This window comes from Puma concolor, chromosome C1, assembly GCF_028749965.1.
Source record: "Puma concolor isolate L17-30 chromosome C1, mPumCon1.1.hap2, whole genome shotgun sequence".
NCBI classification, from domain to species: Eukaryota; Metazoa; Chordata; class Mammalia; order Carnivora; family Felidae; genus Puma; species Puma concolor.
The window spans coordinates 92,257,959-92,284,026 of record NC_141674.1 but is presented as its reverse complement, the minus strand read 5'-3'; the positions used below and the strand labels follow the sequence as shown (position 1 = coordinate 92,284,026).

General features: G+C 36.1%; 1 protein-coding gene across 2 annotated transcripts in view; it reads left to right on the top strand.

Annotated features, from left to right (window-relative positions):
- VAV3 (vav guanine nucleotide exchange factor 3) overlaps nucleotides 1-26,068 on the top strand; it is a 355,073-nt gene that overhangs the window by 302,569 nt on the left and 26,436 nt on the right. For both annotated transcript variants that reach the window (XM_086717722.1, XM_086717723.1), the window contains exons 21-24: nucleotides 11,081-11,146; nucleotides 16,903-16,937; nucleotides 23,245-23,361; nucleotides 23,925-24,012. In XM_086717722.1, coding sequence (XP_086573848.1) covers nucleotides 11,081-11,146; nucleotides 16,903-16,937; nucleotides 23,245-23,361; nucleotides 23,925-24,012 — 306 coding nt within the window. The remainder of the gene's footprint in view (nucleotides 1-11,080; nucleotides 11,147-16,902; nucleotides 16,938-23,244; nucleotides 23,362-23,924; nucleotides 24,013-26,068) is intronic.

The window sequence follows — 26,068 nt, the reverse complement described above, 5'->3', positions numbered from 1 at the left end:
AGCATAAAGTAGGCATTCAGTCCATGAATAAAGCTGTTCAGAGCTGCTATTTCTATATGTTATTTACAAGTTTTCAAATTTATTGTTTATGAACCCAAATTACACTTTATGATGTTATCTGAAAGACCATTAAAATATTCATTCATCTTGTCAGATTTAAATTTATCTTTGTTCTCTCAGAATAGTCTTAAAGCTATTTAACCTTATGTCCTCGAATTCCTCATCTATAAAATGGAGATTTTAGTACTTAAATGATGCACAAGGGCTTCGTAAAAATCATAGGAAGTAAACTTGAAAGAAAATTGAAAAGAAGAAAAAGTGTATTTCTGTATGGCTAATGATGTTGATAGATATACTTCATTTTCCAGAAGTGGGAAAATTGTTTTTTTTAATTAAAAAAATTTATCTTCCCCATGTTTAATATGAAGAGTCCCACTAACATATATAAGCTCATAGACGACTACTCTGCCCTCCCAATTTCTGTACCCAATTCCTGAAATTTCTTTAATCACATATTAAACTTTTTACTCATAATTAAATATAAAAGCACAAGTGATAAATTCTGAAGGGAATAGTTAATGTAAATAAATAGGTAAGATCATGAGCCCTTTACTCAGAGCAAGGTTGGATGAGGAAGGCCTAAGATAGCCCAAGGAGAGTGAAGGAGATTGAGAAGGAAACCGAACAGGGGTTTACAGAAAACAAACTTGGCTTAGGGAATAGTTTGCTTACTTGTGGACTCGACTGTAGGAACTATTGACCTTTTGTGTTGAGAGCCTTAAGCAATCTGTCCTGTAACCCAGGCCCTGCCCAGAAATCCTCCAAGGCTCACAAAGAGAGCTACAGTGGAATGGAGTTAGTAGGTGTTTTTTCCCGACATCTCTCCCTGCAACTTTATAGTAGCCAAATCATTTCAAAGGAGACTTTTCCTTTGCTCTACGTGAAGACTTTTTGGATTTCTTCTAGATCACACAGGAATATTAGCTACGATAGAATTTTCTAAAACTATATTTTTTTTCTCCTGATGTAAAATTCGGGTGTTAGGCTGCATCATAATCAGAGGCAAATAAGAACACAGACAAAAAATTTTTTAAAGAATAAAAATCTTTGTGAAGAAAACTGATTCTTGACACCAAAAGGCTCATTGCTTTGTCATTGTAATCCATAGAATAAACATCTCTGGGAACTGTTTTTCCCCATTCAGGTTCCTACTGCAGAGCATTTCTTTGTGAATCCCAAACTTGGTCTTGATCATCTTAATGATACCTTTTTAAGCAGTGCCGGAGCACAGTTTTAAGGTATTCCCCAGTTAAACTTGGCTTTGCTTCTAAACTGCCTCTCAGCACTTGTCCGTCCCTTCTATAAAATCAGGAGAAGCCAAGGCAGAATTGAAATTGTGGATGTAGGGGTTAAAAAGCTATGTGAAAATAGTACAGTTTATTTGGTAATAGTATGTGATGCAGTCATGAGACCTTTATTTTGACAGGTGTTTACCTCAAAATATTGCATTAAATCAGGGTCCCTAATTACAGGGAAGAAGAAAAAGGCAGAGCGTGACTGTAATAGAACAGGGGAGGCCTGGGAGAGATGATTATAGACGATAATAGACATTAGTGAAGGCCCGTAAGAAACATTGTCCCTGGGTGAATGCCAACTGGCTTTGATTGAATAGATCATAAACTGAGTTTGCAGGAATGTTTCCAAGTATACACACTGTATTGTGGGAATTGGCAAACCTCCTGACAAAGTAGGTGAGGTCCTAATTGTTAATTCTCAAGATGGGCATTTTTAGTTAACAGCTCTTAACTTGTACTTTTCCTATGTTTGGTACAGGGCAAAATGTAGGTTATAATCTACCTGGAGGAGGACACTGCTGTCTAAGGAGAAGTTTAGACCGTGAAGTATTACCTCCTTTTTATCCCAATGGAAAGTAACATCATTAAGGGGACAGTTCTGAGAAATTCTGTTGTGTACTTTTTCTTCCATTATTTTATTACCATATAAGCGGCATTCTGCCATAATTACTACAAGTGTTTCAATCACAGAATACCTTCAGTGGACCATCAATCTGAAATTACATCTGATATAACTGTTGATTTGACAGCACGAGTGGTTTCAATAGAGTGTACACAGGCATGTGGCCTTAAGGCTATGTTTCAAATAATTTGTCAAATTATAACATATTGGATTTTAATTATTCATGGTAATCTGAATTCCTGAAGAGTGAATGAATGAATGTAATTTCTAAAAAGTCAATCCTGTGTACCCTGGAAAATAGAGGAGTTTACACCAAGTTAAAATGAAAGTCATTTAGGACCTGAAATGTCGTTATCTTCTATAAATAAGTGTAATCAGATTAAATTACTGACAAACTATTCCTAATTAAAAATTTGTGGATCAAATACGTCTTGGTAACAGTAACTGACTGGAGAACTATAGGGACTTAGGAAAAGTGCTCATATAAGCAAAGCACTTTGGTGGTAAAAGACACCTCAGAAATCCTTGGGTCAAACTCTGTCATTTCACAGGGGAGAATATTGAAGCCATGAAAGGTTAAATGACTTACTCAAGGATCAGAAGAACAGGAATAGAACATCAGACTCCCAACTGTCTATGCATATCAAATTATTACCTCATAGGTTTTTTTCTCTAATCCAGAATTCTGCAAAAATCTACGAAAATAACCAGAGCAAAGCTAATTAAGGAAACATTATCTGAATGAGATCCTTGAAGATGGTAACCAAGTTTATTCATTTTTAATCCCCTAGGATGTAGCATAATGCCTCACACATATTAGGTAGTCAGTACACTTTTCATTATAGCAGTAATTTTGTTCTTAGTAGAAAGGAAATTCTTTTAAAATATCTAATTCTTAGTAGAAAATTGCTTAGGAGAAAAATATCTAATGCTGCCATGACCATTTGACATGGATGGTGCTTCGTGATCACTTAGGACTAAAATCACCAAGGATAAGAAAACATCCATTAGTAGTTTGCCAAGAAAAACAATTTTCTGTATTTTGGACCTTCGTCAAGCCTGGTTTACTTTTTCAGTTATATGGCCTCTCCCCAAATAGGATTTCTTCCAAGATGTGGTAGAACCTTGTTCTTCTATCCAGATTTTGTATTAAGTAACCACTTAGGATTTGGCTTACCTACATGCAGATTGGTTTTTGCTTGCTAAAATTTTTTTTTATTTCATCAAAGATATTCTCTTGTTTAATTCACCAGAAAATCAGAGTTACAAGATTTTGGTTCAGGATTACATCATGTACAATATCTTACCTAGTGAGACTTTAGAGGAAAAGCCTCAAGACGCCCAAAACAAGAGAGTTCCCTTACCTGCTAGAGACATCCAGGAACCCCATAGAATACATTTTTTGGATAACAAGAAAAATGTTCTGCAAAGTCTCAAGCTGCTGTTACATTCATCTCACATATAATAAGTGTAGAAATATAGCTTATGGCTTTTTAGTGGTTTTTTTTCTTAGTGTACATTTCACAACTTTAAAATTTTTTTAGAGTTTTTGACACTTCCTTCTGCCAAAATCTCAGTGATGTAGTAAACACAAACAATTTTGCATGCATTCAAAAAGACATCACATATAATCGAGGCTTTTGTCATATGTTTTGATGATTCGATGCAATTATAAACCCTTACAGATTGGAGGTAAATTTAATTTCAAAGATCCTAGACCAAGATGCAAGCTTTTAAAAGTTATTCGGAATTCTCAGCCCATGACAGCCACTTAACTGCAAATGAACAAGGCTAGGAATATGAATTTTATATAGTCTTTTGAAAAACTTTGGAAGTGTATGCATTGGACAAAAGTTAAAGAGCCTATTCTCTTTTGACTAGCAAATGATAAAAACACATGGCTGTGGTTTTGTTCTTATGTGCGTGCATGAGTATTTTGGAATTCATTGTAATGACCATTCAGTATAACCCTATGCATTATGCTTGGCAAATTTTCAAGTTGTTCACTGGTGGAAAAATGCATACCTTACTCATCAGGTAAGAAACAGTTAATGATAAAAGAATGTGTGTACTTGGAAGAAAACATGGGCACATTTGAGATAAAGAAATGGACTCTCTGAATGTAGTATTTATGGTTCAAGATTTTGAGAATCTGTGTTACTTGTGGCCTAGCAAACTGTCTTAAGTATAAGGAGGATGGTGAGACTTTCACTAGGCTAGGCATTTCTGTGGTAATAACACATGAATAGCCAACAAAAAAAAACTTTTGACCTGAGAAAATTGGGAACAATCAAAAAGCAGTATTGTGAGGAAAAAATAGAAAATTGTTATTTTTAGCATTCATCAAGTGCTTTCACACATGTTAATTCTTTGATCTTTGTATTACCCTAGTGAGGCATGTGTGGCAGATCTTGTCATCATTCTTGTTTTACCACTGAGATTTGCCTAAGGTTACACAGTTGTTGTTTTTTTTATAGCAGAGCTGGAGAGAGAATGACCTCTTCCAGTGCCACATCCCTACTGTGTGGTAATGACTTTCTGTGTTTTCCAAGAACTAGCACTGGTGTATATCTAACTGATAACAATTGTTACAGTATGATGGCAGCTAGGATCGCAGATGGCCCCTTAACCAAAGGTCAGTTTCAGACAGGATCTTTGTCCTGGTCTTCTCTCCTTTTCCTGTCCTTTGCATGTAGTCACAAAGCCTGTCAGGATAATTGCAAAAATAGTGTGTGGTACAAGCTATCCGTCATCTTTCCATCCATCTGGTCAGTAAATTAATTTGTGTATTTGCCTATATTCCCACAATTCATGGCTACCCTGTCTGTTTTCTTCCCCCACATACTCAGACTGTACATTTCTGACAGTGAGAGAGGACTGGGTAGGGTGACAGTTGCTCTGGCCATTTACCCATGTGTGATAAATTGCTTAGTAATCTCCACAGCACCTTCATGCATACGTTGAAAGTGTTTAGGGCATTGTAACTGGGGAAAATTTCCAATCTTTCATAAATAACCATTAATCTGTCCCTTTTAAATTCAGCTTTCCACATCTGTTTCAAATTGTTCAGTGCTATTCCAGGAGTGCATTAAAGCTCCAATCCAGGTGGTATTAAGGGGATAAATGAGCCACAGGGAAAAGACACTCTGTATTTTTCTTAAAGCAATTCTTGCTCCTTTTTTGCAAAGTTAGGAGCCAAGCAATTTACGATTAAGATTTTTGGAGGATATCCTCTATCATTTTAAGCCATCCTTGTCTATGGGTTTTAAAAAGGCAGCTTTAGCTGTGCCTTGCTAGCATACATTAATGTTTTACTCTGTACGGGTAGATGTAAATACCTTTCTATGAGCAAATTTAAAGTCCTTTTAATTCATTATGGTTCACTGTGGATTCTTGTTGGGGAAAAATGACCTATAACCTAAAAATGAAAAAATTTCAGCTAGAAGTAAGGAAGTGTCTGAATGTGCATTTACATTTGTGATATTCAGGAATTTCAGAGAAAGTTATCAATAATTCTAGTTTAACACATTTTTGTAAAGGAAGCAACTCGCTTTTCAGGACAGAAGGCATTATTTTATGAAATGTCAATAGTATTTTGTGTCTGCTCTACTTTTATTTAATGAAAATTATAAAAGTACATCTTTTCTTACTGTGAATAGCCCGTGACGTGTTTTCTCAAGTACTTTCCAAAGAAAATATGTTCTTAAGACTTAACTAATCTGTACTGTGTTAGATTTACAAAAGTCACATCATGTAATTTAGAGAATGCCCTGCAGAAAAAATGCATATGAAGACGGCACTGTGTGGTACGTCAGATGACATGTAGCAATGAAACAGGAAGGTTTTCAAATTGACCTTGAAGAAGTTAAGGGACTCCCAGGAACGAATGTCAGACAGGAGGATAACTGAAAGATTTCCTATCCCTGGCATTTGTAAGAGGCATAAAAGGAACGACAGGTTGATTTTCTGACCCAGAATACAGTGCCCACACCAGAATGTAAAGAAGAAGAACATTCAGCTGCATGCCTCTCATCAAAGTTAGTAAAAATTTCATAAATAGATCATCACATAAAGTGCACAAAATCATTGGCTTTGAAAATGGTTTATTTCATCGCAACAGTCTGGTGTTCCATCCACGCGTAGGGGATTGACAGCTTCTCCACCCATTGGCATTAATGAATTATCAATGTACATCCCACACACATCCACCAGGGAAGCAAAGACACTCCTCCTACACATTACTTTGTTTTTAAAGCTTCCAAATGTTGTAGGATGGTTATTACCTTAATAAGTGGAAAATCATTGAATACAGCTCATATTCTCTCCCATAGCTAAAACTGACATCTCATAGGAATTAGTGAGGAAATGCAGTTTTATTCATGTGTTAAGATGTTAAATTATCTCTCACTTCTTTGTCATCTCAGGGAAACCTAAGACCATTAAAGAAATGTAACCTGCATTGCTATGCTAAGGCATTTCATTAAGGAAAGAACAATTCAGAATGACCTTGGTAGTCTGTTGAGTGAAAATTTCCCCCTCCTGAGAGAACTCCAGTCGTGTTCTTGAAATGCAGTGAAAAAGAACAAAATGGTTGTTGATACAGTAACCATATGTCCTGGTTTACCCATAACGGTCCCAATTTATACCTTGTGTCCTGACATCATTATTAATCACTACCCTTTCCTCTCAAAAGATCCTGGTTTGGGCAGAAAATTGCATGTTCACCCTAGTTTTAGAACATTTCTTACACAACTATGCCCCTTCCCCTACTGTCTAGGACAGTAAGAGTTCCCATTCATGCTTTTCAGGTAGAACTCTTGGTTTTACAAAGGAAGAAAGACAAAAAAGGGGCACTAGTCCATGCATCTTCAGAAACCATAAAATTCGTTACTGTGTCTTTTACTCTTGCATTCTTTGTGTTCTTGCCTCCTTTCTCTCTATTTTATGCATTGCCTTCTTCAACACAGTGTGTACTTACATAAAATGTCAGAGACAGGTCAAGCAATGCCACTATAAGAATATTTTCATATAGAAACAGTTTAATGCTGCTCAGTGCTTGACACAGTATAAAAGGAAAGTGTGGTGTGTTTTATTCTTTTCAGCTAAGAGGATTTGGAGGTCATGCTACTCATTGACATAGGACTATCAGATTGAGAAATACCTCAAATTATAGACATTTGTTAAATGCTTACTATGCATTTGGCACTCTCTTGTAAAAGAAAAAAATGATGAAGATATTGTCCTGGTTTCAAAGAATTCAGTAGAGTAATGGAGAAGACCCTGCAGAGCAAGAATGACATCCATGTGGTGATATAGCACTCCTAGTATGTGAAGGTGCAGTAGAACAGGGTGAGATTACATCTGCACCTGCAGACTGATGATGGTTTTAGAGAAGAGATGACAGATTAGTGTGTGCACCAAGCTTTGGTGGAGGAATAAATCCAAGTATCATTCTATATTTGGGGGACCCTGTGTTAGTTTTGTTTTGGGGAAATAAGTGGGATTATGTTGGCCAACAGGCGCTGACACAAAATATCTCTGCTTCTCTTTAACTTTACTTTCCATAGATGAGACCATCTGTTCTTTTTCTGATGAAGAATGTGAATTGACAGTTCACCATTCTTACAATAGCTATCATTTTCCATCTTGTTGATTTATCTTCAACTACAGTTTTGAAAGACCATCATAAAGCTCTCTCTTTGGCTTCTCCCCTGCAAAATAGACTTCTTTCCCTTAGTGCACTCTTATTTTACTTTTTAAACAGTCACCCTTATCCTTTTCTCTTCTGAGTCTTCTCCTGTGTATGGCTCCCACACACATACCCATATATATTGTACTCAAGTAGCATTGCAGTGCATTTATGTAAAAAGGTCTGGCAAGGCATACAGCCCCCCACATATCATACTTGTTTACTTGTACCTCTGTGTCATGCCTAAAATAAACAAAGCACTCAGAGGATGCAGTCAAATGAGAGTAACACTTCATTCCAACCTTAGAGCTACTGTGTTTTCATCACCCTCTAGTCTGTGACTCTCCTCCCTCTGGTGCATCCTTCCTGCCTCCTGGTTACAGTAATTCCTTTAAGTTCTGTTTTCTATCTTCTTCTATCTACAGTTTCCTCCATGACACTCCTGCTCCATTGACTTTAAGTTTCCCCTCTGTATAATTGCCATTGAATCCAGGTTATGTGTTCGGATGGATTATATCATCACTTCCATTCTTGACTTTCCCCCTGGTTTTTAACTCCCATGGTCTTCTCTTCCTCACCCACTCCTCAGGCAAGCCCCACAGACTGTGGTGCAGTAATGTCTCCAGCAAAGGTCCCCTTTCTCTCTTACCATGATACAGTCCTCTAATGATATTCTCACCTACCAAGCCATGCCCATCTTGCACATGGATGCCAGTGTACTTCTTCTACAACACATAACCCCTTCATGGAAACCCCCTCACCAGTGATAAATTCAGATGTCTCCGTCAAACTGGCTCCCTGCAACCTTTTAGCTCTATTTTCCTCTGTCCTCCTCTATGAGTCTAATGCTTGTGTAGAGAGGCAGTGCTGAGCTCTGAACTTAGAACATCTGAATTTGAAATCTGGTTCTGTCACTTTCTGGCTCTGTGATCATGGGGTGATCATTTAACTTCTCTGTGCCTCATTTTCCTCACCCATAAAATGGGGATAGTAATTGGGCCTATCACAAAGAATCATTGTAAGGATTATGAAATGCTCAGAGCAGTGTGTAGCATACAGAAAGGGTCCAATGAGTATAAGCCATTATTAGACTCCATTTGCTTTTCCTATACACAACCTATATTTTCATATCCCTATGACTTTCTCATGCTTTATTTTGTTTTTGGAATGTTTTCCTCCATTTTCATCTCTATTCATTCAAACCCTGCACATTTTATGTTCGTATTCCCCCTCCCTCTTCCATGCAGCTTTTAGGCAAATATTGAAAACATCTCTCCAACTTCCATAGCCTCTCTTCTGCACCTAACAGTGTTTGGCCCTTTCAACCTTATATTATAATTATGTGTATACGTATCTTTCCTCTGAAAATATAGGGGAAACAGAAACTGACCTATGAAATTGTGCATTTTCCTCAGTGCCTAACCAAATTAATATTAGATACTGTATTTGTTGAATAAATGAATATTCCACTTGTTCACTTACCTTTTCCCTGATACACAAGTGCAATGCAGTTTTAGAAACTTGGCCAAATTAACATCTTTTCTTTGCTTATTTAATTGATTTCTCTTTGTCCTAACCCCACCCTTCCCCCTTTTCAACTACACTTCCCCTTTCTTCCCCACTCCCTTCCTGCCTCTTCCCTTTTCTTCTTTTCTTCCTCCTCCTCATTTTCTTTAACTCTGTTTTCCCACTTTGTAAAATTTTCTCAACAACCTCATAGCCAAGCTGTCTAGGCACAAAGGGATACTGCTTCAGGAGGGAACTATTTTATCATTTTTTGTTACTTTTCTTTGTCAAAAATAACTGAGCATGTGACATCCAGTCATAATGCTATTTACTCATCTGCATTACTGAGAATCGGGCAATTGTTAAATAGCAAATAAAAATAAACCCAATTTTTAGACAAGGAGAAGTAATCTCCCAAGCACTTTTAAATTCCATGCTCTGATTGTCACCCTGTGTTTTGAGTATAATTTGTCTTTCCGGAGAAGGGAAACAACTGTAGGTTTAGTGTCATGAGATTCTTTGTGTGTGAAGTAAAACAGAATGTTATGTTGTTTCAGGTGTGCAACATAGTGATTTGACAGGTCTGTATGTTGCGCTTTGCTACCATCTATCACCGTACAGCACTACTACAATACCATTGACCGTGTTCTCTATGTTGTACCTTGTATTCTGGTGACTTACCCATTCCATAACTGGAAGCCTGTATCTCCTACTCCCCTTCACCCATTTTGCCCATCCCCATCCCTCTACCCCTTTCCCACTGGCAATGACCAATTTGTTCTCTGTATTTATGGGTTTATTTCTGCTTTTTGTTTGTTCATTTGTTTATTTAGAGTCTACATAAGTGAAATCATATGGTGTTGGTCTTTCCGTGACTTAATTTGCTGCCGAAGATGGAAAGATCTCATCCATTTTTATGTCTGAGTAATATCTCATTGTATGCATACACCACATCTTCTTTATCCGTTCATCTATCAGTGGACACTTGGGTTGCTTCCATATCTCGGCTATTGTAAACAATACTGGAATAAGCCTAGGGGTGCATATATCTTTTCAAATTAGTGTTTTTGGGTTTTTTGGGCTAATACCCAGTAGTGGAATTACTGGATCATATGGTACTTTTTTTTTTAATCTTTTGAGGAAAATCAATATTGTTTTCTACACTGTCTCTACCAATTTACATTCCCTGATGAGTTATTTTTAAAAGAGGAATTTGATAAAGGGTCTCCAAGAGTAAATTCTTAAGTATTTTTTTTGTCCATTCAGTGCTTATGTTTTCCTTATTCTGCCAATTTCTTTCCTCCCTTTTCTCATTTACAATGTCATTTTTACATATTCTTTCCTCTAACATCTTAATTGTCCTCTTTTCTTGATCAGTGCCCTAGCCTTTCTCCTAAATCTGAAAACCACCTAAAACGTCATATCATGTTGTTTTCCGTAAGTCTTGAAATGTCTCCTGTCTTATTGGAGAACTCTTAGGAGTTCTGTTAAAGATACCAATAGTAACCATTTAAATCACATCTCTAATTAATTGTGAGCCTGCACAAAACCGATGTATCTACTTGTATTAGTGAATACAAAATAGAAAAATCAAATATGCTATTCTCTCTATATAGGATTGAGGAGTGTAAAGTGAGTAAGATTGAATGGTAGTTTGGAAAGTCAAACTTGAATTCTTATTTTAAAATTATCATCTAAAACAGTATATAAAGTTTAATTTCAAAATCTCTCTGCTTCTGCTTTTCTTTCTGAGCCATAATAAGTAAATCAATGCTTAGGACTGGATAAAACACGTAAGTAATTTTGAGAACTCTGAGTAACAACACTATGTATACAGCATTATGAGATTATCATTTGTGGTAAGTGGGTTCTCAACACTGGTATTTCCCCCCCCCCCCCCCAATTTAGGGTAGAAATTTAGCATCTGGAGAGGTTGGATTTTTTCCGAGTGATGCTGTCAAGCCTTGCCCCTGTGTAAGTATGAGTATTTTCTTTCCATTTTTTTCTGGTTTTGATGCTATAATTAACTGTGCAAGAATGTACAAAGGATACAGTCTTGTCACTCAATAATTTTATTAATGTTTTCTAGAGGGATCATATTATTTCAAGTTTGAATGCATGGTCAATGTTATTAAAAATTCTAAAATCCCTATGATTCCACTCCATTAAAGATACTTTTTAATGGTATATGCAAGGGGAAAATTTAACAGTAGAATTTACAAAATTAAACTTCTGTGGGGTGTTAGAAAGAATAAACCAAAGCTACAGAGTAGATGCATTTTCCCCCTTTCCATGGAGGTGAGATTTATTTTATTTTATTTTATTTTACTTTATTTTATTTTATTTTTTAGTTAGTTTCCATGGAGGTGAGATTTAATTTATTCCTAGCCATTTTGGGTTATAGAGAGATATTATACTTCAACTAGTGTGTTTGAAAGCATAATAGAAAGCATGAAGGTCCACAAAATCTTTAATCAAATCTCTAAATACGTTTTTCTGTGCTTTAGTTTGTCATTACTATTTCTTTAATGTCATAATGGCATTTTCAGATGTCATTAGATACAAGGAGAATGAATGAGTATTTACTCAAATATTATGGATGAATATAACATAAAATGTACTCTCTGGTACCTTATTAGATTTGTAAGTTTCTGTTTAAGGTGACATTATTTTATCATAATTTGGTGTTTAGGGTGGATTTTTCTATGAAACTTTTGAAGTTCATAATGGCTTGAAGTAAATGAAATTCCTTTATTAATATAATGGAGTTAATGGTTAAAGAAAACTATCCTTAAATTATCTTGCTTGCTATAATATTTCAATCCTTTCTATATTTACAGACTCTCCTTAATATTATAAATGTGCATGTCTGCCATCCTTTATTTCAGAGTGTAGTCTGTAGACTAAGTCACTCTACTCATTCCAGCTTCATTAATTTCGAAAGTGAAGGGAACCAAAAAGCATTTGCTATTCTATTGATTCTGTGATCTAATGTCACATGTTTTTTTTATCTAATAATCTTTAAAAACTGTTGAACTTTGATACCACTCTTATTTAATTGTGTAAGTAAAATGAGGTTTTAGTTAGTTTTCTGTTGCTCATATGAACAAGATTTAGGCTTCCTATACTTAAAACAATGATATTTATATGTAGGCAGGTAGCAGGAAATCTCCTACATTCTAACATTAAGATGTTTGGGAACCTAAAGACATCAAATCAAGAATATTAAACATTTCATATACCAAGTGCTATTATGCTTGTATAGCCTTTTACATAAGGCATAAAATGAACATTTGAACTTTTATTTTAGGAATATTCTGGCACATAAGTAGATATTTAATACATCTTCTTGTATGGATGAACAAAGGGATGAAAAAGCAAGCCAAAGTTCCTAGCTGAACCTAGGTAATTAACAATGGTAGACAGTAATTCTATCAGCTTATATTTAATGGTATTTGGTGACTCAGTTACTAGAAGGAAAAATGCATTCAGAATTTAAAGCTGGTAAGGAGTTGTAGAGGAATACATAATTATGGATGGGGCTACTAGCTAAATGCTGTTTTATAGCTCAAAGTTAATAGTTATTAAAATTGTAGTGCTTAATACAATTATAGATTCATTCGTTGGTGGTAGGATATGTTAGGTGAAGATTGTAGGAGGAGAGATGGGAGGAAGGATAGATGGAAAGAGTTTAGAAGGTGGTATCTCTTTTGACCCTGGGACATTTTGTTTATCAGGGAATGGAATATTCCATTCTGAGTTCAAGAGTTATTCTTCTGTATGTGCTGTGCCAGTTTCTTCAAATGTTCAGAGAGAAAGTTAGAACTGAGAAAAACACAGGAGCATAAATGAAACAGTTTTATTTCTGGTAATACGGTACCTGGAGACCAAGCCTGGAGCTGCAGCACAGTGCAAATTTGGGTATCTCTGTGACGCCAGGAGTCCTCAGTGGATGAACAAGAAGAAAACAGTTCCATAGAGGAAGATATGCCTTTACTCATCTTGGACCTGGGTTGGGAAGAAAAAAAGAAAGCAGTCTCCCCTAAGAATTCCTAGCCTTAGATCCAAAAACCACCCAGGTGTGGGGCTTGAATTCATACCAGCTCTGTGACCTAAATAACTGTAAGCTACAAACAGTTTAAAATGATTCCACGTTAATTGTTTCCAATACAAGTACAGATTGTTTCTGGATTGGAGCCTCATTGCACATGGTCCTCAAAGGATTTCTACTGATACAGTCCTAGGGAATATAAGTTCACAACATGGGATCATCAAATTCCTAATTAAAGAAACCATCTTAAGCAAAGTTCAGCAGGAAAAATAAAATTCAGAATTAGACACACAAAGACAGCAGATACTGTAATTATCAGATACGAAGTTCAAATTTTTATATTTAATATGGCTGAAGAAATAAGAGAATAAAAGTCTAAGAAGAGAACAGGTCACTAAGTTAACTGGATATATTTCACAAAGAATCAGACAGAATAAGTGAAATGAATACTTTAATGGAAACATTACATCATATGTTAGACACAATTGGATAGAAAATTGGAAGACAAATCTGAAGAAACTTCTCAATGAGTAGTCCAGAGAGATTAAGAAATGGAAATCTAACAGAGAATGGAATGATAAATTTCATATGCATGTTATTGAAAGAATAGAGATGATTGTGAAAAAGCAACATTCAAGGGGTGCTTGGGTGGCTCAGTCAGTTAAGCATCTGACTTCTGCTCAGGTCATGGCTTCATGGTTTGTGAATTCAAACCCCGCATCGGGCTTTGTGCTGACAGCCTGGAGCCTGCTTCAAATTTTGTGTCTCCCTCTCTCTGCTCCTTCCCTGCTTGTGCTCTGTTTGTCTCTGTCTCTCTCAAAAATAAACATTAAAATAAAAGCACTATTCAAATAAGTAATGGCTGAAAATATTCCAGAACTTACAATAAAACCAATCTTAAGGGTCAAAAAGGATATATAAAATTAATCAACAGCTAGATGCATTTTAGTGAAACTTGAGAACATCTAAAATAAGGAGAAAATATTAAAACCAACCTTAAAGAGAATGCAGATTACCTATAAAGGGTTGATCATTTGACTCATATCTAACAACAGCAATAATGAAGGCCAATAAAAGTTTCCATTTTTGGTAATTGTCCAGTAGCCCCTTTTGGATCAATCCTCCAACAGAAAACAACTATAAACCCCAGGCAAAATACTAAAACAACAACAATCTGAAGGCACTGGCTAAGAGAAGAGTTGACACTCAGAAAAAGGGGATGATGCTAGGTTAGTTTCCTGGTTTTATGACTGGCTTGAGGACAGATACTGGGCTGGGCTGTGCTATGCAGGGGAGCTAAACTTCAGATAGAAACCTCACAGCATCACTGGCTTGAAGAAGCAGAGTGTGGAGTTCGAAAGAAACAAAGGGGAAAGGGAGGCAGGAAATCTTAGAAAGGACAGTGTCAAAGAGGGAGGAACCTCAAGTTCTGTGTTATAAGCTTTGCCTCAGTTTTGCCATGTGGTACAGACTCCCAAGGAGCTCAGTTCAGGCTGCAAGAACTACACTGAGAATTCATCTGCCAGTCACCACAGGGGAGAGAGTTTGCGGTTGGAGTTCAGCCAAGTTAACTGCCCGCTTTAAGAAAAATCACACTCTTTGTAGAAGCATCACAGAATCCGGAACTTCTACAGCATATTGTTCAAATTGTCCCAGATATTGTTCAAAACTACTCAATGTATAAAGAATCAGGAAAACACAAACTATACTCAAAAAAGAAAAGGCAATCAAGAGAGGACAACCTTGAGATGTCCCAAATGACGGAATTACAGGAGAAAATTTTTAAAGCAGTTGTAACTAAGTTCAAGGACATAAAGGAAAGTATGTTCATTATGAATGCACAGGAACACCTCAGCAGAGAAATAGGGACCATTGAAAAGAAAACCAAATGGAGATTCTATAATGTGAGACTTGAATATCTGAAGCAATAAGAATAATATGTTCAAAGTTTTGATAGGAAATTAGTTAACTTAGAAATCTATCTTCCTCCATTAGGATGAAGTAATAACATTTCCAGCCAAACAAACACAGAAAGTTCACTTCTAACTGTCCCATCTAACTTCTATGAGATGTACTTCTGGAAGAAGTACATATCTTATATATATTACTTTACATGTGTGCTATATTCCTAGTATAATATTTTTAAAAACTGTATGACCATAGCCAAAGTTTGACAACAGCCAGTGATGAAGGTAGAAAAAAGCATTCGGGAAAAATGGTCAAAGATGAGAATATATTTAAAGATAGGAAAATACCCAGAAGAAAATCATCTATAGTTTTATATAAGAAAGGGTCCCAAAAAAGAAGTGGGGAGGACCTATGACAGATGGAAAAAGACAGGATCCCACCCTGGTTATGGGGATCATTGCTGAGAAGATAGTCCTGGTGCTTCACACATCAGAATACACTCACAGAAGAGCGAGAGTTTTGTTGTTTTGGTTTTTGTTTCTTCTCTCTAGGGAGAAAGATTGGTTTAGGATTAAACATGAATTTAAAGGGTACAAAGAGGGAGAAGGAAGGAGGAACTACTTTTCCATCAGGTTTCAGAAGCCATGTATATCTTATCATCTAAAGAGAAATCGTTGAAGATTGATTACTGTTTGTGAAAACACCTCGTATAAGAAAAATATTTGCAGGATTTGAATGGGTGTAGTATATTATATTCTGTGTATCAGGATTTTATATGGTGATGACATTAAAAATGTGATCCACAGTATAGAAATATTTGAATATTAATAACTTCGGAGATGTTCTGTCCAGAAAGATAATTTTGTTATATATAACTATTATCTTGGAAGGTCAAAATAGTAACAACCCTTTATGAAAACTGACATAGCGAAGAGACATATTTACATTGATCAGAACTCTGTTGCAAATTAAGGATAATAGTATTTTTAATCACCTAATATAAAAAGGCCCAGAAATACTATGGGATGTATACATCAAAGACTCAGATGATTCATGAAAAATCTCTAAATACAAAACAAACTATCTATACTCCTTGTCCTTTCTTAGGAATTTATAAACTTTGTTGCCCTCTAATAGTATGTATTTTCTTTCTTGTTCCTTGAATATTAACATACCTTATATGGCTTTGTTCATTTTCTGGTTGCAATCAGCAACTAGAAGTTTTTTTTCTTTTTCTGTCTTCATTTGTGTAGAAAAATGTAACATTTTTTGCTTTTGCAAATCCCCATAGACGAAGGAAAAATGAATATTTGCCATGACTTTTCAGCATCAAAATGTTTTCAAAATCAGAATTTAGAATTTGTGATATGAGTCTATTTCCAATATATATTGTTTATTTTGCCTGTTTTCTGGGAAAGCCGAGTGCTATTTGGTTTTCCTAACATTTTCATTTTAATTTTCTATGATAGGATTGAACTGCCTTAATAATAAATACCAAAGGCTTCCAATTCATATTTTTCCTGTTATCTCTCCTCTTGGAGGTACAGTGGCGGTAAAATGAATGAAAGAATGAATTAAAGTGAAATGAATTATTTTCTACTTATCTGACATATACTATGATTCACTCTGTACAAAATTGCCAATGGATAGTTCCAGGAGTGTGCTATTTAGGGTTTTATAGAGCTGAGTCAGCTGAACTGAATTAATGATTGGTTTCTAAAAGCTTCCCTTAAGTAAACTTAATCTATTTTTTTGCCTTTTTATATCTCAGGTCCCCAAACCAGTAGATTATTCTTGCCAACCCTGGTAAGTATTAGAAATGTTTATGTAGCTAAGTGGAAATACCATACCCTTAGCTTGAGGATGCCTTAAATGTAGGGGTACTAACCACATTCCATTTCTATTGTCCTGGCTAAAGGTGTTTTCAGATACAACAAAACACCATAATGAATTTATATATTGCTGACCTTTCCATAATTTCATCAAAGTGGTGTCTGTGTGTGTGTGTGTGTGTGTGTGTGTGTGTGTATGCATACACGTATTTGATTGTAAATTCAAAGCTTATAACAGCCACAAAAAGGAATGGAACGTTGGCAACTATGTATCTTGTATTTTAGAAGAGTAGATTCCATGAAGCAGAGAAAAAGACATACTTCCATTGTCTGAAACTAAAAATTAGCCCAGAAAGGACAGTAGATCCTAAATTGTAATATAAGAGGAACAAGATGTGTCTGTGTCTAAAGTTTTGTGTTTACATGAAGCCCACTTACCATGTAGAGGCTAGCCTTCTCACTAATAGAAATAAGGAAGCAGAGAAGATAGTGGTTATTACTTTTTAGACATGATGAGTTTAAGTGGAAGTGATATCTTCAACTGGAAAAAATGTATTTAGGATCCAGAATAGTTATGATCATCATATGATAGCTAATATATACCAAGTACCTGCTGTGTGCTTAGTATTTTACATGTTTATTTTTGTTTTCCAATATCTTTATGAGGAAGGTTGTTACTATCTTTACAGTGAGGAAACAAAGGTTAAGACTCTGCAACTAGTAAGCAGTAGAGCCAGGATTCCAAGGCATCCCATCTGTACATTGCCATACTGCCTGTCCAAGTACAAAACGTGGGTTTATTTACTTATTTATGTTTGTTTCCCTAAATTCTGTGTTTGGCTCCTCTTAAAATGACTGCATCTGTTTTCTTCTTCTTGATACAAGATCTATGCATCCAAATTAGGTAATAGTGTATGTATATAAATGAGATATTCTGAGAGTATATAGTACTAGTTCAGTTTGTAGGTGTAGATAGAACACCTGAGTTGCCTGATTTTTCTAAGTGTTTTGATTATTTTGTATGATATAACCAAAGCATAGAAAATGCCCAGTTGCTATAGAACTACACTGGCCAAAGTGTGGGATTCTTCCCATCAGCCCTCTTGCTGTGTCCTCCATCATCATGGCTGTCCTCTGTAGCTATTATGTTTTCTCGACCTCCTCCCTGGGCTTCAGCACTGAGCTTGCTGAAGAAATTATAGCAGGCTTGTGATAGAACTGGGAATCTTTACTACGTTTTTATTTAGTTTAAGACAAATTTGAGGTCAGAACTACATGGCATTAAAAACCATAATCCTGGCAGGAATTCGATTTGGAGAACAGAGCTAATAGTGGGGATAATCAAAGTGAACAACACCGAGAACTGGTAAAATCATGAGAGTGTGATGATGAACTTCCTTCTCTTCTACTATTTTTCACATAACTAGACACAATAGTTACAAGGGTAATGATGTTAGAGATAAATACTAAGGCATGGATTTTTTGAAATAAACCGATAAGTTACCTTGGAACCATTCAGGGCGCAGGAGAATAGCTTTTGAACCCTTTGTTTTAAAATGCACTCTTGCCAGTATGTAAAATTCTGAAAATATAACCAGTTAGAAAATGGTATTGTTGCGGGGCACCTGGGTGGCTCAGTCGGTTAAACCTCTGACTTCAGCTCAGGTCATGATCTCACAGTTCATGAGTTCGAGCCTTGCGTCAGGCTCTGTGCTGACAGGTCAGAGCCTGGAGCCTGCTTCAGATTCTGTGTCCCCCTCTCTCTTTGCGCCTCCCCTGCTTGCACTCTGTCTCTCTCTCTCAAAAATAAACATTAAGAAAGAAAAAGAGAAAGAGAGAGAGAGAGAGAGAGAGAGAGAGAAAGAAAGAAAGAAAGAAAGAAAGAAAGAAAGAAAGAAAGAAAGAAAATGGTATTGTCCTGAAGGATTAAAAAAAAAAAAAATGAAGATGTTCAGATGAGGGAAGAGCCTTGAATATAGGAGCAAATAAAGACATTTCGTAGTAAAATTAAATTTTTTTTTTCTTTTTCTTGGGAAACTTGGACAATTTATTCACACTAAGCAGACAATTTCATGTGAAATGCTTTCTGCTAGGGAACAAAATGGTCAAGTATATTGGAAAATGGAACCTTCAGTTTTGGAAAAACTAAACCGTTTAGAGAAAATTATACTGAATGATGACGTGGTTCTCAAGTCATTAAGAAGTTGGCTTTCACCAATTGCCTTGTCTGTTCATTACATGTCCATGTAAAAACAACTTGTTCGCACAAGGTAAACTTGTCTCCTGGGTTGGCCATGAAATAAAACAGAAAAGGTGATTATCTTCATTTGCCTGGGTATAGAAACCTAGGTGAGAAATCATTTTGCATTTTAAATCTTAAGGTATTGCTCTGTTGTTTTCTAACTTCCACCCCAATGCCATTTTGATTCCTGATTCTTTGTATGTGATCTGATTTTGTGGGTGGTATCATGTAGGCAGGAATGAGGTGTGGGGCTTAAAACCAGGGAACTGTCTGAAATCCATATGAAGAACAGGATACAGATGCCAAGGTTCCTTATCCCATTCTCCAAAGTAGTCAAGCAACTTTTTTCCCCCTACCCTAGCAAGAGACACTGAAGTTAGAAGGTATATTATGTGGAAAAATTGAGCCATGTAGGGCTTACACTTAGGGCAATCCCAGCAGAGATTGGGAGAGATGGTATACTGCAAACAGAGTGGTCAAATTAAGGAAGGTCTCCATACTGACTGATGAGGATGCCCAGTTCCTTTGTATAGCTCAGTTCCAGTACTGTGACACCTGGGTCTCATACATGCAGACTACCTTTCCTTGCATCCAGACAGGATCTGGAAGATTTTTCTCTAAAGAAACTGAATAGACTCAGTGAAAAACAAAACAAAACAAAAAACCTAAAATCATTTGGATATTATCCTGCCCCGTGAAATTAGGTTCTTGCCAAATGATTAGGTTCCTACCTGGCAAGTCTAATTTGGTGCTTCCTGTCCCCACAGAGATGTCTCTCTCCTAAATGTAAACAAATGACAAAGAGCAACCAGATACTTGAGAAAAGCTTTGAACTAGAAAACAAATAGATTAAATGGGAAAAAGAAACCAGGAAAAACACAGACATTAGAATGAGCAGTAGAAAGATGTGTTTTTAAAACCTTTAATTTATATTCTCAGAATTAAGAGATGACAATATATCCATGGAAATGAGCTGGATGTGCTATAAAAGGAAAAATCAGACAGCAAGAAAGAGCTCTTCTAAATTAAATATTGAGTAGAGGAGTTGGAAAACAAAGTTGAGCAAATCTTCCAGAAAATTAAAGAAATAGATAATATGGGAGAAAAGATAGAGAAGTTAGACAATTGATCCAGCAAGGACAGCATTAAATTAGTGAGAACTCCAGAAAGAGAAAACTGAGAGCAGCAATTATCAAAGAAACAAGACAGAAATTTCCTAGAACTGAAGGATATATGGCTGCAAGTCAAAGATGTCACTGAGAGTTAAGGATAATATCGAACTAAAATGTATGGTACATAACTTGAAGGCATATTATCTTGAAATTTGCAATATAGAGAAAACAGTCTGAAAGCTTTCAGGGACACAAAGAGATCAGATCACATAGAATGGCAATGAATTCCAAGGTAGAAGACAATAGGACAATGCCTCAAAATTTGAGAAGCAAAGTAATTTCTCGCCTAGAATTCTATACCCAGGCAAATTCTGTATTAAGTAAAATAAAAATATTTTTCTAGATGTGAGGCTTTCTGAGTATTATTATAACCCATGCATCCATTTATAGGAAGCTGAAGGATGGGCTAATAAACCAAAAAGAGGGAAATACGGAATCCAGGAAATGAGAGCAAAGGGATGTCCCGGTACTATAATAATTGAGCAGGTTTAGAGAACAAGTAATATGGATTAGAACAAGAGGGTGGAGGGCTCAGAAGAAATGAATGTCTCCATATGATAAAAAATGGACAGGTTCAGTATATGGTGTTGAGAAGTGTATCATTGAGGAGTTTATCATTCTCTTGGAGAATTTGAAAAGAATTTGTAAGACAAAGCTTGAGCCAACAAAAACTTGAATTATTTTTTGGAGTCAGGTGTTCTTTGAATATGCAAACATGACAAAACTGAGCCAGATGATGGCTTGGCTTTGTAGAGGTTACAAAAGGAAGAGTGAGGAACAACACTGACAGAATGAGCCTGAAAGGAAGAGAAAGGAGTTTCATTCCTGACACTTAAAAATTGATAATTTAAGAACTTGTAGTTTGATGATATTATTTAGAAATATGCAAGCACAAATAAAAAATAGATAAAATGCTTTTGAAATGGAACTTGGGATAGAAAGCTGCTAAGATGGGGTAATGCTGTTTTTTCATTATTATTGTACAGATTGCATTTTTAAAACTATGTTTCTGTGTTACTTTGATAGTAATGCATATACTATATACTAATTATGATAAGTGCTATGAAAGAAATTAGGATAGTGTAATAAGAATCATGGAGTGGAATATGTGAGATGCAGGACAACATTCTTCAGATGGGATGGTCAGAGAAGACCTCACTCTGAGCTTATATGATAAGAAGGAATGTGTGTGGAGTGAGTTTTCCAGGCAAGAATACAGTCTCTGAGAAGATTCTTAAGATCAAAAAGCGGTTGGTGAATTTCTGGACCTGAAAGAAGGCTAGAGACTAGTGAAGAAGGGGGTTGTGAGAGATAAGATTGAAGAGTAACCAGATCATACCAGGTACTCATAGTTCATGGGTTATCATAACTGCTCTTAACCCAAGGTACCATCTGCATAAAATGCCCTCAGCTCTGCTTCTGTACTTGGTGAAAATGTCACATATCCTCCATCAACAAACTTTTGTGTTTTAAGTAAACACTTAGTGTAAGTTAAAGGCAGGTGTTTATACCAAGTTATCCGAGTCTGTAAGTGAATGACAGAATTTTCTGGAATATTAACTCATGAAGTTTTGAAAGAGAGCCAGTGGAAACATAAAATTTTTCCTTTTGACTTTTATTGTCCAAAGTCTCTATATTGTGCAAATATGTAAACCTATATTTGATGTGAAAGGGTCACTAAAGAGTATTTTAACATTGAATTTGGGCCTTTTACTATAACTGTTACTGTTATGGAATTTGGGTATGTTTAAGATGAAGATAGTTTAGGAAGAATTAAATTCTGGTATTGAAAATAACTATCTTTTAAAATTAAATTTTAGGGGTGCCTGGGTGGCTCATTCGCTTGAGTGTCTGAGTCTTGATTTTGGTTTAGGTCATGATCTCATGGTTTTGAGATCAAGCCCCATGGAGGGCTCCATGCTGGGCATGGAGCCTGCTCAAGATTGTCTCTCTGCTCCTCCCCTGCTCATGTGCCTGCACACACACTCTTTCTCTCAAAAAAAAAAAAAAAAAAGTTTTTTTAAATTAAATTTTACTTATAACTAAGTTCTTAAGCAAATTGGTTATCCAAACTGTGGACCATAAGCATTAATCTTATATCCCCCAAAATAATTGTTTAAAAATAAATTGTTACTGGGGCACCTGGGTGGCTCAGTCGGTTAAGCGTCCAACTTCGGCTCAGGTCATGATCTCATGGTTTGTGAGTTCAAGCCCCGCATCCGGCACTGTGCTGGCAGGTCAGAGCCGGGAGCCTGCTTTGGATTCTGTGTCTCCTCCTCTCTCTGCCCCTCCCCTGCTCATGTTCTGTTTCTTAATTATAAATAAACGTTTAAAAATTTTTTAAATAAATTGTTACTGGAATTGTCTTAAAAGGATGCCAAAGTAGGTTTCACTTCATACTATACATAGAAAAGGTGAAAGTTCAGAGGGTCCTGGGTGTGCGTGTGTGTGTGTGTGTGTGTGTAAGTGTGTACACGTGTGTGCATGTGTGTATGTCCTATGCATGATAGTCTCTCCCTACAAGTCTTTTTCCTTCTTGTTCTCAAACCACCTATAAATCTCTAACTCAATACCTACTCACTCCTTTCTTGTCCCATTTATTATTTGATAATTATTTACTAACTGGGTGCTTACCATGTGTTAGGCACTATTCACTTCACCATGGTTAACTTTGTAGACCATTTGTTTTTTTCTTATTAAAGGACTTTTTTTTCTGAATTATTTTTGAAGCAATGTAATTAGTATAGAAGTAAAGTTAAAAACAACTCAGATCTGCCACTAAATGAAAATCCTGACAGATACCTATTTTTAGCTTCTGTCTGTTCTGGGTACGTTACCCAACTTTTCTGTGTCATTCTTTCTTTCAGGTATGCTGGAGCAATGGAAAGATTGCAGGCAGAGACTGAACTTATTAATAGGGTAAATAGTACTTACCTTGTGAGACACAGGACCAAAGAGTCAGGAGAATATGCAATTAGCATTAAGTAAGTAGGACAAGTCCTTTTACAGAAATAGATTTCCTGTTTTCATAATTGCATAGACCATCTGACATGTATAACACTAAAGTTAAAAACCAAGGTTCTAATTGCAGCTGAAATAATGTATCCATCCAGACAGTTCATTAATACTTGAAAATATCTGTTAGAAAAACAGTATTAAGTGTTATAGACTGTTAATTGGCATGTTAGATTTCTTTCATAACATTGTATTTTGGTGATTTGATGTGTGTCTGTTTCTTATAAATTCTAAAAATAGATATTACTAGATTTTGTTTTATTTTGTTTTTCTATATTCTCGAAATTAATAAATTGGGCATAATGGTTGGTCAAATCTAACACTCCCCCTCCCCACTTCAAATATTGGTTGTATCTTCAAACAATCTAGTAAATATATTTTGTTAATTAGCTGTCGCCAGTGTATTGGCATAGGTATATATTTTGTCTTCAGAATTAATTCCTATAATTTTATTGGGCCATGCCCTCTGGTAATTATTGATTTCTACTGATTAAAAACACATTTATATTCATACGTTATTCGTTGCCCACAGGTACAATAATGAAGCAAAGCACATCAAGATTTTAACAAGAGATGGCTTTTTTCACATTGCAGAAAATAGAAAATTTAAAAGTTTAATGGTAAGCATTGATTAGTTCTTTTCAATCTGTAGTCCTTATTTTGCTCTTATTAGAAAGGTCAGTTTAATTCTATCATTTCTTAGAAATCTTATGCACTGAAAGTTGTTTAAAGGGAATTCTCTAATTTTGCAACAGAATCCTGAAAATTCTAATTTTAAGAATTCCAATTAAGTTGTATATTGCCCCACTCATTTTTCACTGTAAATTAAGTTTGCAGGTTTTAGATAATATTTCAGAGTTCCACACTATTTATGATTCTTAGAGCATCAGACAAATTGACTCCACTTTCAGTTATTTGCGTTTTGCCTTGTGTTTGACAGAGCAGATCTTCACATACGCATCTTTTCTCCTCTTCCTTTCTCTGCCTCTATCTCTTCATTCGGGCAAAGGAAGGTATTTTTAATAATAACCAAAAAATTGTAATTGGTGAAATACCTCTCACAGGTTCATTTCATGCAAAACGCAATATCATGTCAAATGGAAAAGCTTTTTGTATTTTCTGCTATTTTAAATCATCTGAGCCATAGTTCTGCTTCATTACCTTGGAAAATTAAATATTAACAGGGTAACATTTTTACCAAACAACAGTTGTCATATCATAGGCATTATATATTTAAATTGAAATAGTATATTACCAAGTTGCTTCAAATGAACAAAGATTACTTTAGTCTTACGATTTAAAAAAGTACAATTTAGGGGCGCCTGGGTGGCGCAGTCGGTTAAGCGTCCGACTTCAGCCAGGTCACGATCTCACGGTCCGTGAGTTCGAGCCCCACGTCGGGCTCTGGGCTGATGGCTCAGAGCCTGGAGCCTGTTTCCGATTCTGTGTCTCCCTCTCTCTCTGCCCCTCCCCCGTTCCAAAAATAAATAAACGTTGAAAAAAAAATTTTTTAATAAAAAATAAATAAATAAATAAATAAATAAAATAAAAAAGTACAATTTAGTAATTTTATTAGCGCATAATATTATGTATGTCATAAAGACAGTGTGTATATGGCACAATATAGGCATTGCTGACAGTAAAGAAAAAGTTCAAAGTTCCTTAAAAGTGGTCTCAAGTCTGTTTCTCAAGTTTGAGAGTTTCTTGAGATAATGAAGAATTTGGACACGAGATACAGGATGCATTTGTAAACGTACTTGTAAGTACTTTGAGTAACTTTGGGAAGGACCACTCATTGATTGAACCATCAATCAAATGATACATTCTGCATCCTCCGGAAAACATCTCAAAGCACTTTGCAGATGTTAAACATTAAAGTTAAAGACTGAACGTAAGAGAGTCTTACAAAATAGGCCAGCTTGAAAGCCTTATCTAAAAATTTAGAACTGCTTCGAGACGGGGATACAGGGATTCATGTTTTAAAGAAATGGAAGTGTCTTGAGTTGAAAGAAAAGTCAGAAAACCTCTCTGGACATAAATATCACATTTCCAATTCACAAGTTAAGGATCGGCATCAAGATTATGTCCTGGAAAATGTGAGCCCTGTCAAATTAGTGGCCAAGATTCAGGCATCCTCCCTGCTGGAAGTGACTTACGTTCTGTTGGAACAGGCAGGCTGAGCACAGAGAGAACTGGACCCGAGGAGGTTTTTCCTAAAATGAAAACCTTAGGAGGGAGGTGGCAAGTGGGTGCACAAATAATGAATGGCAGCCCCAGCTGAGACATGATGAAAGCATGCACAGGGGGTCTCCACATCGCTGCGAGACATACTGGCTTGAGTCTTCACCTGCAGAACTTCCATGGATGATAATGAGGCTGCTCCACGGTATTATAGTTAATACGTGAGACTTTAAAAAAAAAAAAAAATGCTGTAGGGCCAAAGATGAATACCAGCTTCGCCGACTTTGAAAGAAACAAAAGGAACTCCCATCCGAGGAGACAAACAAAGAGGATGAAAGGAATAGTCACTGGAAAGGGCCAATCAATTCAGCTTTGTGTCCCTGGGTTCAGCTCAAGAAAGTTCATCAGCAGCTAAGGTTCGAAGTAAAAAGCCAGTAAATACTTCATGACCTGGATTAGCAGACATAGGTCCTCGAGTTCCTATCTACATACAAA